Below are 14634 nucleotides of genomic sequence, written 5' to 3'. Positions count from 1 at the left end.
TGGATTGGTATGTGGTGATTTAAGGTACCAAGTGGGGGTACTTTCTGCTTCGAGGTGAAAGAAATGTTACACACAAGAAAAATATTATTTTCTAAGTGCCATTAATTAAGCATTACTTTTATATGTAGCCATGAAGTCTGTGGCTCTTTCTAATCTATCCAACTTTGCAAAAGTTAAACTTTAAATTCAGGTTCAAAGAAAGTGTGTTCAAATCAGTGTATGAATCAAGCCTTGATTACTGAAAAACATTTGCACTGGTTTGAGAGACACAGATGCCATGATACAACAAAACAGTATCTAAGACAGCTCAGTTTCCATATAATGACACTACTAAAGGGGAAGACCCCTTCACAGCAAACAACCGGAAACTATTTTTAGATTGCTAATCTGGTGCTAGCCGGTCATTAAACTGGTCCCACACAGTTTCATTGTAAACTACAAATCAAATTTACATGAAATGATGGATCATTTCTTCAAAAAGGGCCAAGTTCTTTAGAACCAAAAGAAAGAAAGAGAGCAACACAGTCACATCGAGCCTTTGTCTTTATTAATCAAATGGCTTGGTTAATACAGACTCTGTATATCAGAGGGAGTCAGTGAGTTGATGTGGATAAATGCTCCATCATCTGTCAATCATATACACCAAGCTGGGTGGACTGCGTAAGAAGGGGTTGTCTCTAAAAAGGTGCATGGGATAAAGAAACCTTGTTTAAAACTTGCCTTACCTGGGCTTTATTCATTTTTTAAAAAAGGAAAAAAAACATCTGTAGTGTGAAATCATTTTCATCTTTTGACATATGATACATTTCTTTAGATGTACAAAAGTGCAAACAGATCATATTTTCGGTCTCCTAAATATAAGAAGCCATGGCCTGTGGGGTTTAAACAGCCGCATTTGAAGCATCAAATCTTTGTCGTGGACTTTGGTGCCACAAGTCCAGCTACAGAATGAGAAATTAGAACATTACTCTTATTAGTACAAGTCCTCTGCAGTGAATATTTTGATGATTATGGCACACACCCTTTGGTCCATCCATAGACACTCAGACATCGATTTTGCTAAATGCTTAAATAGGTCTTTGTGTAGATAATCAATGTGCACTGTTGTGTAGCCCCCCCGGTCTCACGCCCTCCACTTTTTGTCACTATCAGTTGAAGGTCATATCATGGCAATACTGGACTTGACTGTACAAGGGTTAAAAGGTTAGAGTTTACAGGAAGTAGTCTGGGGTGCGACGAGTGACATGAGGCTCGCCTCTACGAGGTGCAGGATCAAACTGCAAGCTGGAAATAAAGGGATCCAAGAAGCAAAGGTTATTCTTCAAATATGGAGGAATTTGATACTATTTAATGCCTGATAACGTCACAACTGATGGAAGCATATAAAACCCATTTCAAAAGGAAATACTAGTGCTTTAGCTTCAATTCCACAGAATTACATGAGCAGGTTACTTACAACGAGTATTTGAGGGTGTCGTCTAGCTCCATGATCGCTGCCTGGTTTCCACAGCGGTAGCAGTAGTTGGGAGCACTAAATATTGTCACCACGTTTCTCTCGTGGCACCAGTTGTAACCCTGGGAGAAGGGAGCAGATTCATTAAAACAAGTCTTCAGGGCGATTGTTGAGTCCGTCATGAGTACACACCTCCATAACCAGCTGATGGGCACGTGACACCAGCGTGAGGCGGTTGGCGTGATTGAAAGTCTCAGAGATATCCTGCCCAAAGGTGTAGCCAGCTCCTCGAGGAGAGATGCCCCAGCCGCCGCGGTCATCAGGGTCCGACCACAGCAGGTCACACATGGGACCCTGCAAAGCACCAACAACAGGAGGAAGAGCCTGTTAGGGAACGCAAACAGCCACCTTCACGATTTAACTGCAACCGTATGAAAAATGCTGTTTAGTGTTCACCTCGTGTGGCACTTCCTGTAAACGGTCCAGTGCTCTGATGTGATCCAATGTGTCTATGGATGGTGACAGTCCTCCATGAAGGCAGAAAATCTGGAAAAATAAGACAAGTTCTGTTCAGACAGTGCACAGTCTATATTTACATGAAACCAGCACCGACGCATGTTCCCACCTGAGAGTCTACCAAGGCGGTGAGAGGGAGGTAATCGAACAGGTCTGTGAAATACTTCCAAACGTTGGCGTTCCCGTATTTCCGTAGGCACTCGTCATAGAAGCCGTACACTTGTGTGATCTGTCTGCTCTCGTGGTTCCCTCTGAGGATTGTGATGCGCTCCCGGAAGCGAACCTTAAGGACAGAGGACACAGTCTTATTGTTCCGGTTTCCCTTTAAATAACATTTATGACTTCTGAACCATAACTTACCTTAAGTGCTACCAGTAAAGTGACGGTTTCTACAGAATAGTACCCTCTGTCCACGTAATCTCCCATGAACAAATAGTTTGTGTCTGGAGATTTGCCTCCGATCTTGAACAGCTCCATGAGGTCGTGGAACTGTCCGTGCACGTCGCCACACACCGTCACCGGACATCTTACCTCCTGGACGTTTGACTCCTTGGTCAGAATTTCTTTTGCCTGCAGGAATCACACACACAGACACAAACATTCAACTATGGCTCATGGATTAGAGGACAAAAACTAAGAGGAATGAGATAATGGCAGAAATCCAAACCGCAGCAGAGGATGAGCTCTATACATTTGGAGTTGGTCCACTGGAAGAAGCCTCTCTGAAACACTGGTTTATATTTGGACACTGAATAATCAATAGCCTAACATTTTCCGTGTAGTGCATAATCCCCCACACTGATGTGTGCTACTTCACTGTTCTGCTCATTCTATTGTGCTCACGTATTCAGCTACTGCAGTCACTGTAATTTTCTATTTCATCCTTTGTTCTCTCTCCCTCTCTTTAATTCAGGAAGGAGCAATTTCCTACCAGCATTTCTGCGTAATTCCCCCATCGGCCTCCAGTGAGGTCTGCATCAAGTTGCTACACAGTGATTACCACCATAATCTGTCCAAGGCCATAAACCTTTCCTCTGTGCGCGAGTCCTGTTTCATGTGTCTGTGCCCAGAAGCACAGACACAGCTCTGGTTGCACTGCAGCGTTTCCTGAAATCCATTAGTGTAACACAGAAAAGAACCAGTGCTCATGTTTTGAGACGGAACATTCGGCTGAGTCAGTTATAGCTACGAGGGGAGTGGCAACAGTCACTACACCAAATAACTAACTAAAAATAGTTCCTTTCTATAACCTGCTGCTGCAGCCTGTGATTCAGCTTCTGGCACAAAGCGCTTGGTTTTTAATGTCCAGTGATTCAGTCAGAACAAGCGGAAATCACAAAGATGTCATAATATGCAAAAGGTTTTCTATCATTTTATTTATTGCCTGATGCTGAAACTAAATTATAGTTAAGTATTTGACTTCATACTCTTGTCAATAAAACAGAGGACCTAAAAGGGGGTCAGGGTTTAAACAGGGCTCAACCTAGAGACCCAGAATAAGAACCTTTCCTCGAGTCTGCCGGTCAGAATAAAGGGGGGGGGGGGGCAGCTTGGAGCTCTGGTGCAAGCAAATCCTCTGAGGGAAACATGCCCCGACCGAGTGACCACCGACATGTTGGACGTGCTGAGCTTCACAATGACACAGATACAGAGGCGCGCAAGCTACTTTCTACGCTGCAACAGTTTTAGTGACTTTTAGGAGTTTATTATATTTCAGCATGATCACATGAAGTGTTGCTGGTTCACTCCCAACTGAGCGCCTGGCGTTCTCCTGTGGAACGCTGAATAGCAGAACAGACACCGACAGAGTGCTGAGGCTGCCTGACGCTGGAGCAGACGGCGGCGCAGGCAGGCAGCGCTCCACAACGCTGACCTACATTACACAGCGTCCACGTGCCCATCGACCATGTGGCAGCAGCCTTTAGACGACAGCCCGACCCGGGCTTCTGATCTGAAGTCAACTGAGCTGCTCTTCCACAGAATGTTCTACGTCCCCTATTGAGGAGAGTTTCTTTGTGGCTCCTGTCCTTTTTTTTTTAGATTAGGCAAAACAATCACCACATGCAATAGATTCTGTAACTACAACACAAATCTGTTCAAATTTGGTTGCAGGTTTAAAACATTAAATCAACACTTACTCTCCACCTTCAACTGAAATCTTGTTTTAGTGTCTCTGTATTTATGACATGACACGTCACAGCTGGCAATAAGGAGAGACGTTACATAAGTCCCTCACCCAGATTCTGGCCACACCTGGAACAGAAATGCCCCAGACCGGCTGCAGGGAGGGAACTTTGTTCAGGATCACAGCCAAGACGTCAGACTGTCAAAGTGCTCAGCCGAGCAGTGAGCGCAGCATCGTCGCAGCTGCTGCAATATGTTAAAGTGGGTCGAACGCGGCCAGCGCTCTCCTGGAGACGACTTACAGCGAATTAAGTTTGGCCCCTGGGCAAATTTTTAACCACAAGCGCTGACTTCACCCATGATAGTAGTTACGAGTTAAGGATCTTCTTCTACAACTAGAATCAGTGTGGACGTCTAGGCAATAAAAGCAGACAGAGTCAGTGTCTCCTCCTAAGATACTTTTGCAACTTCAGCATTGGCCATTTTGTGTCACAGTGATCACTGTATTGCTGAATAATATTCATTACTTTAGCTGTCTTCATCTTGGACCGCTGGTGAAAACTGAAACCAATTTGAATGATTCCTTTTTTTGCATAAATCAGTGACCTCATTCAGCAAACACAGCCCTCTTTGCTCACAGGCAATGGTTTCCACACTGACTAAGGCTTTTAAATCAGCATTCTCTCAGCATTTCTGTCTGAGTTGATGTTTCACAACAACACTTTTGTGTAAAGTGCCTCGTAAGCTCCAGTCGATGATGCTTTGCATACGAAGACAAAACAACTAATAAGTTCAGGTTTAAATAGTTGAATGTGCTCAAACGAGCAGAGAAGGTTTAAACTGACAAACAGGTACTTAACTGTCAAAAAGGTTTATTTCTGAACACGGGGAAAGTAAAACTAAAAGGTCAATAAAAGGATGTGTCTGTGTGATTCATCAGGTTCACATTCAGTGACATTTACTATGTGTAACTGACACAAAAATGTGTTTCATGTGAATGTGTCATTTTCTGCAATCACTGAACATCACATGCTCAAACTGGAGACATCACTACTTTAAGACAGAAATTAAATACAGAAAGAACATCTTAAGATGAGGGACATTTTGCATAATGCTGAAAATAATTGCTATAAACAGGATGAAGCTTTTATGATTTCCGTGGTCGCTGCACATTAAACACTACAGCAAACCTATGATCTTTCCTTCCTGCAGCAGCTGGAAAACTGAAATGAAAAGACTGAGGACGGATTACACAGCACATCTCATTCCTCCACACCCACATACGTCTCCAAACACAAGCAGCCACTCTGACTCACAAGGAACAATGTTGTCCTGAGTCACACTCTCTGATCCTCTCAGCAACAAAGGCCTTAATATTGTTAGTCATGCAACCCCAAATCAATCAGACCCTCTGCTATTTTTACATTAGAGAGGATGTAGTGTAGGTGGATTGTGCTGAAAATATTGCCTTAGGGCACAGGTGAAAACACTGTTAAATGCAGGTAGACAGGTCGACAGTTGGTCACAGCTGAGCACAGATGAGAGGGACAATAATTCAGCCTCAGTGTGAGTAAACTGTACAGGTTTCCTTTTTCCTCCTGACCACTGTTAAGGCCTTTTGCATCTTAGGAAGGAAACAGGAGACAAACAAGAGCGACAAAAGGTCATTATTGTATAGCTCACATTTCAATAACATTTTAGGGCCCTATACATATTCTTTGCTTGCCCACATCAAAACCAAGCCTTTGGCCAAGAGGTATTTTTCCAAAACGTAATGAAGCCAAACACACTAACAATAAAGCTAGCAGCCTTTTTGACCCAACTCACCCTAAAAACCAACAGCAAATAATGTATTTTAAACAACTGGAAATGACCACATCCAAAGAAAACAAGGCATCTGGGAGATGTTAACTGGAGGTCGTGGAACTGTCCGTGAAAAAGAGCCACTTGAGAATAACTTTACCCTTAACCTTAAATGAACACCACTCTAAACATGGTAGCACAGCTGCAGACCACAATGAAGCGCACATCTGGCAAAGGGCAAAAACAAGACATCTGTCCACATTTAGCCTGTTGTTATTGTGACCATTTTGGAATTGTGACCAAAACCAGCAGAAATCAGAAATAGCTCATGACATAAAGCAACATTAAACAGCAAACTCTGGCTTCTGGGGGATTCTGGAAAACATGAATATCCATCTGTAAATACTCCATTGTAATAATCTGTTGACACACACACACACACACACACACACACACACACACACACACACACACGAACGTTTCCTTAATCCCATGACACCTGGAGCTGCAAATCAGCAGGTGGCAGGAAGGATATTGGAGAAATAGTGGGTTAAGCTCCAGCTCAGGCCCGAAAAGTCTGCAAAAGCAGCCAAAAGAGGAGCAGAGCAAACAGAACCCTGCACGTCACGGATTTGGAGTCTGCGGAAACAGAGGAAACACTAAAACACTTCCTAGATCAGTGAAGCGACACCTGAGTGGCCAAAACCCGCAGCAGCACAATTAAACACTAAATGAAAACACAACTGGCCTTTTGTTGCTTTTGGGCAACGTTGGGTAAAAGCGCAGTGACAGGCGCTCATGTTGACACGTTAGTGCTAAACACTGGGACCCAGAAACCTGTGCTCAAACTTCACAACCTACTCACATCTATAATCAGAACGTATGAGATAAAAAAAACAACCGAGCGGTGAAATATGCGCACAGCGCAGCCAAATGTAACGTTACCCCGCGGACGCCATTTTAAGAATGTCTGGAAGGCGGCGGCAAAGAGGGAAGGAGACGGTAAAGAGTTAGAAAGTACTCACCTTTTCACAAAGTGTTTTAACCTGTCCCTCCGACAGCTGCTTACACTCGTTCAGCTGCTCGATCCACTGATCGAGCTCCTTCGTAAACACCTTTTCGTCCATTTCTGCGCGGTTTTTCTGGGTCACAGCAGTTCGTCTACTGATCCGCTATCCGGCCTTAAATTCGTTTAGGAGACGTTCCCGCGGCGTCGTCTTGTCTTTTCTACAGCGTCCAAAGCTGCTAAATGCGACGCATGCACCTCTGGCAGCCAGACCGCTACGATGCGCCTGAAACGGGGCGACGAGGAGGAGGAGGGAGCCGTCAGTGGCCGGATCCACCCTTAAAATAGCGTGTATCCAGCCGGTCGCTAATAAACACCGCACATCCGGCGGTGACCTTCGAAATAAAAGCATGGTTGTATGAGAGACGCATATTTGTTAAGACACAGAGTCAGTAAAAGTATTTACCTATATCTAAAATGTAAACTATAACGCGTACTTTATACGCAATGCTACAAAATAACGTCTGTTTTTATTTTTAATTGGTTACTACACTTAAAGATGCAACTCTGATCCAGATGTGTTGGAAACAATGACAAAACTTTGGTTTGACCTACAGAACAGTGGAACAAAAAAGCTGAGGCAGATTGTGACAGGTAGAGTAACTCATAGTGAAATGAACAAAGTCTTGCCAAAATGCAATGAACTAAATTTAAAAATTAAGTGATATATGATCTCTTCAGGACATCATTTAGCAGCTGCACCAATTTCCAATAAGTTAACTGCCATGTGCTCGAAACAGGGAAAATACTTGAGGAGGACGTCAACCCTCACAGGACAATTGTGTTTCCATCCAGGCTCCAGGTGCTCACAGGAGGAAGGAGCAGATGTCTGCTTGCCTGGTTCTTGACCAGAATATCTGAATATTAGAAAATTAACGTCATTCATATACATGTGATTAATTTGAATTTATAGGCTACTTATAGCTTTGTATTATTGTTTTTACAGTGCTTTTTGATTTCTGTTTAGCCAACAGCATCTTTGTATTAAAACAGCCCTGAAAACAGAATGAGTCATTATTCTGAGGAAAACAGTGGCATCAGTCAGCAAACAAAGCTTTATTTGCTGGGCTGGTGTGTAAATATAGACATCGGTCATGTCATGTGAGGCTATCGTCATGTGACCCACTTAATAAGTCATTCAGTGACTGTTCTGATGATTCAGTGATTTTTAAATGAAATCAGAATTCCCTCAGTACATCAACTTTCTATTTTTAACAACGTTTAATGATTCATAATATGTAAAATATTAGTAAAAATAATGATAATAATAATACCAATAGTTATTTGTAGTCGTAGTGTAACCTCCTAACATCCGCCGTCTGTGTCCACGTTGTCCAGCTTGACGCAGCAGCGAAGCTCCGCCCACACGACCCGCGACCGGAGACTGGTGACGGCGGCTCCGTCGCTGGCTCCGCGCGCTGCGGCCTCCGCTGCTTCATTGGCTCCGCGTTTACAGGAGGAGGAACCGACACGCGCAGGAAAATACATGAGCTCGGTCGCCGCGAGGCGTGTGGTGAATATTTTGGTGTGGCCATGATGTCACTGTTTTACATGGGGCTCATTGAAGTAAACAAAGGCAGCACGTAGCCTGCGGTTACGAACGAGTACACGGAGTCCGTGGACTGTGCTCACAGCTGGAGCTCGGAATGAGCGCGTGTCAGTCTCCTGCTCACCTGCACGTGCAGTAGTGTAAAAAGTAACAAAGTTATGCTTCAGCTCTGAGCAGAGACTTAAAGGGATTGTCACGTCTTTGTAAAGGCAACAGAGCCTTTTCTTGAACCTAAAACAGCATTAAATCACAAGAAAAGAAAAGAAATACAATCTCACAAAAACTATTATAACAAACTAATCTTTTTGAAGGACAGTTAGAGCCGGGAAGTGTTATCAGACATAAAACACAACTTTAGCGATACAAAAAGGCCTTTGTCAGTGGTTTGTTAACATCCAACCTCGTGATTCCCTTCACTTTTTCTTCCTCCGGGTAAATAATGATAGTCACAATAACAATGTTCCACCATATTACAGGGACAGCGTGTTCTATGAAGGAAATGGTTGTTCCTTCCCTCAGCAAGGTGGGGCCTCATTACAGCCTCACATCACTTTAAGCAAGGGAGCGTTTCACAACAGAAGCGCAGGAGCGTCTCTACTGTTCGTCCAGTCATGAAGCAGAGCTCAAGTTCACATCAAACGAGCGGCGATCAGAAGCTGAATGTGCGCTTCCTTTCATGGCCTTAATTAATACTCATCTGCTTGAACCTGTTGCTTCCTTTGTAAACGTGATGCTGGCACACGCTAAACACGTGGGACGCCTGGAAATGGATTTGTTTGGTTTTATCTGGAGGTGAATTACTTTGATAAAGTGGTGAATAGTAGAATAGTTTTATCCTCTAACTCATCACGTTGATTCCGGCTCCAGGAGGACTCTTTTCCTCCTCCCACAGAGGATGAACAGCGCGTTTGCTGCGATGCCTCCACTCTTGACACGTTCTTTATTAAGAAGCGGATTGAACTGAGCCGAGCAGAACCCAGCTGCCGCGCTGTGGTTGTCTCTGTTCATGCAACATCGGCCCATGTCATCATTCTGCTGTTTGGGAGCGCTCACTGCATAATGAACAAGCTCTGTTTACGCACACGCCGATGAAAAGCAGGCATCGGCTGCATCCTCACAATGAAAGGCTCACAGTCATCAGTTTCAGTCTAATTTCAGGTCGACGTCTAAAGTCCTGTGTTGCTGTGGAACATGATGCGGTTCTGCTCCGTGCACTTCACACCTGCCTGACTCCACCTCATCGGGTTTCAAGGCTCCTTCACACTGAGCCTGTTTTAGCGCATACGCATCTGGTGGAGCGTTTTCCACATTAACATTTCATTGATCAGGATGTCTGCTTGTTGTGGCATTTGCTCCATCGACTCCATTTACAGACAAACTGAGCCGACGCTGGGCTGTAAGTGAGTCAGAGTCGCGCGGAAATGACTTGTTTTGAAGGTGGATTTGACGTCTGGGCGCCTTCCATCACTTAACTGAACCCAACCACATGCGTGTCTCCAGCGATGACAGCAAGTTTATGTTGTTGTGATGTTGTGAAGTGATGACAGGCTACAGTAAATGCAGGCAACACAATACAGGAGCTTAGTCCAAAGTAACATAAGGCTCAGCGGCTCCTGTGAGTCTTCACACGGCACCAGTCAAAGTCTTCATTACTGGACCTCTGGCTGTTTAGTCCATTTGGATTTAAAAGCTACCTACTGCTGCTGTTCAACATCTAAATTTAAATTCTCTGCATGTGCCAAGGCAGTTTGGATAAAATCCTGTTTAAATCTAGGCGACCAGATGCCGACTGCATGATTAATGCCACTGACAGGCTACGGGGATAAAACAGCTGAGGCTTCTGTGTGTGACGTGTGCGACGTCTCTGATGTGGCGAATGAAACGATCATGATGAATGGATTGTTTTGGAAAGTTGGGCGATGATACTGATTGTGATCTGAGGGAGGACGCGCCCCGGAGGCAGGTGGGACCGAGAGACAACCCTCTCATTGGACTTACAGTATAAACATTACATCAGTGGCGCATTGAGAAGTCATGTGACCATCACCCTCCACATGACCTTGAGAAACTCCAAACGAGGTGGAGACGGGCGGACGATGAGACGGACGATGAGACGGACGGACGATGAGACGGATGATGAGACGGATGATGAGACGGATGATGAGACGGACGATGAGACGGATGATGAGACGGATGATGAGACGGATGATGAGACGGACGATGAGACGGACGGACGATGAGACGGACGGACGCAGGGACGAGGCGCGTGCACCAGACTCCTCTGCTGATTGTTTCCAATAAACGATTCGCTGCAGCCACATGAAGAATATAAATGAGTACAGAAAAGGTAACAGTGAAAAGTGTTATGCACAATAATACACATCTGTCATGAAATGGACTTTTTATGACTCCTTACATTTGTTTTTCTCCTCTTTGCTCTTTAAGTCTCTTCCTGTTTCTCATTACATTTGTTTTTACAGACTAATAATAGTGACACATACATAAAACTAAAATGGTCTCTACCTCTCTGCTTCTTTCCACCAATTAGCATCCAGTATTGTGTCTCCAGGATACCTGAAACCATGACAACAGCAGCTTGTGGTTCCCATCTGAGATCTTGGGCTCCATCTGCTGTTGACAAAGCAAAGAGGCACCTTGTTTACCCTCAGACACAACTTTGGATTCGTTACAGGGAAGATCCTTGGTCTTTAGGCAGATGCTGCTTTGTCTAAAGACCCGGTGCCTCTGGAATCGTTCAGCTTCCTCACATACCAAACAAGTTTTTGCAAACTAAATCTGCGTTTTCACATCACGCATGCATTACAATGTGTCTGTAACAGCCAGTGTTTCTATTAAGATGATGTCACACGGTCTTTATCTGGAAACGCAGCTTTCTCACCTGGCACAGACGCGATTCAGTGACAGCAGTGTGAGCGTGTGGGACGGCAGGCGGTCGAACAGATAATCCAGTTTCAGTTAAAGATGAAAATCATGCAGAGGTGACAAAAGCTGCAGACTCAGTGCTAGAAACAGCAGAGTTTAGTCTGTTTGTGACAGTGTAGCTCAGGTTCCTTCATTGGCTTTTATTTTGCTCCCTCATATCTTAGTCCCAGAACAAAGCAACCAGTAGTTTATTAAATGCAGAGCTCACCGTGTCCGACAATCAAGAAACCAATTGGCCGAAGGCAACAAAGGTAGTGGATCTGTGCTCAGGCCTTGTTACACCTTCACGGGTTTTCATGCCTCACTGATTCATCCCATGTCAAGGTATTGCTACAAGACGCGCTGTTGTTGCATCAGCAATGAAAAATTAATTGCAGCCCACAGTCACACGCAGCAGAGACAGTTGCAAAGTTTCAGGTTCTCGTATTTGTACAGACGCTACAAGAAGCTTTCACAGCAGCAGTAACAACAACAACAGAGCATGAAGGCCTGAGGAATGTCCACCTAATGAGACGTCAGTCCCACCAACGAAGAAACATGTGGCGCTGTTCCAGTCATTAGTTACTTGGTATTGAGGTTTCAATAGTTTGTTGTTTTGGAAAAACATTTGCCAAATAATGGTTTTTATTGTTTTCTCACTCCAAGTTTGTCCAGAGATTGTTTTTCTGTTTGGCCCGAGTTTATTTTTGGGCTATTTTGCAGGAGTATTGTCCACATCGCATTTATCATGTGTTGTAATTGATGAGAGATTTCACTGAGGTTTATTATAAAGCACCTGAGTAAGAACAACCATGTCTCCAGAGCCCGTGAAGGCAGCATTTCAATCAATCCTAACTGCATCACCGCCATCTGTGTCCTTCACAGATCCTCAAATCTGCCTCACAGACCAGAGGCCTGAACACTCAGCCAATCAGCTGTGTAATTTAATTATCACTCTGGCCCGTCCAGATGCAAGGAGACATCGCAGCTCTAATGAGACAATTAGCTTGTACCATCTTGAAGCTGTGCTCCTCATTAGCGCCGATGGCCGCTGCACACGGTGATGGCTCCATCGTTGACCCGCCTCAACACTCAGACTGGAGTCTTCCAGCCGACAGCGGGTTTCTGTGGAGACTAATGGGTCATTAGAGCAGTGGGGTAAAAAGGGCTGCGTGACCTCTGCTTCCACAGAACATGATGGAGAGAAAGGGAGCGAACAGTACAGTACATTAAGGTAGAATAAGCTTCAACCAACTGAAAGATAATACAATGAATCACAATTACAGTATGTTAATGAACAGGCTCATGCTTTCGTTTCAGTTCCATGGATTGTTTAAAGCAGTTGTGACTAAAGAACATACATGAACTATAACTATAAGAGAAACATTTAATCTGTAGGCACAATTCAGAGCAAACACAAGCCGATGTCAGTTTCTATGCAGGATTACGCCTCTCACAGTGTCTCTGTAAGTGTCCTGTCTATTTTAGCTCCATCAGGTTATTGTCCAGATCCAGACAGAGACACTGGTTTTCCTTATGAAGCAGGCAGATAGAGAATTGCACCAAACTATCACTGACTCAAGCCTTTCTCAGGCCTGACTAAGCACGGATCCGTAATACTTCATTAAATGAGTTTACATCACAGACAGTAACACATGATGTAAACACGTCTTCACATAACGGGGCATTTTTTCAGAAGCCAGAGGAGACTCTCGGTGAAGCCAGATCCTTTTGTCTGTGACCTAGATTCTCATAACAGTGAAATGCTAACGGGACTTTGGGTCTATTGATAGCTGCAACCTGGACTCTGCCAGGGAAATGGCCCGGGCAACATTCAAGATAGATTAAATAGCCAGTTTAAGTACTTGAGCTTTCAGAGGGCTTTTATTATAACGCACAAGCGGACGCCTGATTTTTAGTTCGGCTGATTGTCTCATCTGAAATTCTTGAATACATTAAAAGATCATTCTTTAACATAAATATTTGTTATTTTCCACAATCAGATTCAGTCTCAAGATAATTTGCTATTAAGATCGTTGTTCCAATTATTGTCCTAATTACTAAAACTCTCCCAAGAGTTCAAGTTTAACCAAACTCTGTTAAACTTTTTTGTGCTTTTTGTGAGAGAAATGATCCTTCCCTTGTTTGGGCTATTTAAATATTTTAATCTCTTTTGTGTCTCTCTAAATCACATGATTTAAACGAGTTGATGTCAGACAGGACCCTGCAGACAGAGTGCATTAGCTATAGATGGATTATCTAGATTTATCATAAACCACTTATTGCATTGCTGAGTAGATTACTGGGTTGGTGCACGTTCATTTTTAAATTCACTTTTATCTGTGCAGAAGTCAAAGTCAGGTGGTTGAATCAGGTGGACGGCAGCTGCATCTTCTTTAACAGAAACAAAGTGAGCTACTCGTTACTCAGCGCGCTGCGTTCACTGTACTGAACGTCTGCGTCAGTCTTGCTTTCATGGGGACAACACAGCACAAAATCTGAAGCAAGGTGGGCACATGGAACACGTTGGTTTGTTTTGCTTTTCATTTTTGCGGAGTTAAAGATTGTAATGATTTCTCCATGTGCACTTTTCTGAAAAACATACAAAACCTAGTACACTGTTACCATGACAACAGACAAAGTAATTGTGATTATATAGACTATACCTTTGAAAATGTAATGAATGCATGTATCTCGCTGAGGACAAAGACAAGCTGAAGTTACTTGTAAGAATATTAAAGCAGAGGTAAAAATGAGGCTCATTATGTAAAGTTAATAATATTAGTACTGAGTTTAAATTTGTTTATATATGAGATGATATTATGTAACAATATCAATTTTAGCTGCAGGGCAAATGTAGAGGCAGCCACCAAGAGACTGTGTTTGAAAGTATACAAACATTTGTTTTTAAAATTCAAAATCAAATCAAAAGAAGATTTCCTGATATCGTCCACTGTGCAGGAACCAGGCTGAAGCCTCTATACAGGAGATGCAGGTTTGTACTGTGGATCACAGGCATGTTGGACGCCCTATCACAGAGAAAGAGCAGAGACTTTCTGGAGTGTGTTGTTCATCACTGTAAAAATGATTTGCAGAAGGTTGGAGACATCTTCTTAACTAGGGGATATTTGTATTTTTTTAAATATCCAAATCTTTGATGAGCACAGTTACAAGTTGCTGCTGCCTCTAATGCTTTATGGA

General features: G+C 43.6%; 1 protein-coding gene and 1 long non-coding RNA gene across 2 annotated transcripts; both read right to left on the bottom strand.

Annotated features, from left to right (window-relative positions):
- Positions 1-530: 530 nt before the first annotated feature.
- ppp2cab (protein phosphatase 2 catalytic subunit alpha b) lies at positions 531-7193 on the bottom strand. The gene is made up of 7 exons (XM_029173964.3): positions 6922-7193; positions 2330-2539; positions 2079-2252; positions 1910-1999; positions 1646-1807; positions 1457-1575; positions 531-1284 (listed from the first exon to the last, which is right to left on the bottom strand). The coding sequence occupies exons 1-7, from the start codon at positions 7021-7023 to the stop codon at positions 1212-1214; spliced, it is 930 nt and encodes a 309-aa protein (XP_029029797.1). The 5' UTR covers positions 7024-7193; the 3' UTR covers positions 531-1211.
- A 3174-nt stretch (positions 7194-10367) lies between these two features.
- LOC129605115 (uncharacterized) lies at positions 10368-14045 on the bottom strand. Its single transcript, XR_008696644.1, has 3 exons — positions 12447-14045; positions 11035-11142; positions 10368-10820 (listed from the first exon to the last, which is right to left on the bottom strand). It is a non-coding gene; the product is annotated as an uncharacterized LOC129605115 (long non-coding RNA).
- Positions 14046-14634: the final 589 nt, after the last annotated feature.

Source organism: Betta splendens, chromosome 14, assembly GCF_900634795.4.
Source record: "Betta splendens chromosome 14, fBetSpl5.4, whole genome shotgun sequence".
Classification (NCBI taxonomy): Eukaryota; Metazoa; Chordata; class Actinopteri; order Anabantiformes; family Osphronemidae; genus Betta; species Betta splendens.
The sequence above is the reverse complement of the archived record's forward strand: the minus strand, read 5'-3'. Positions and strand labels throughout refer to the sequence as shown.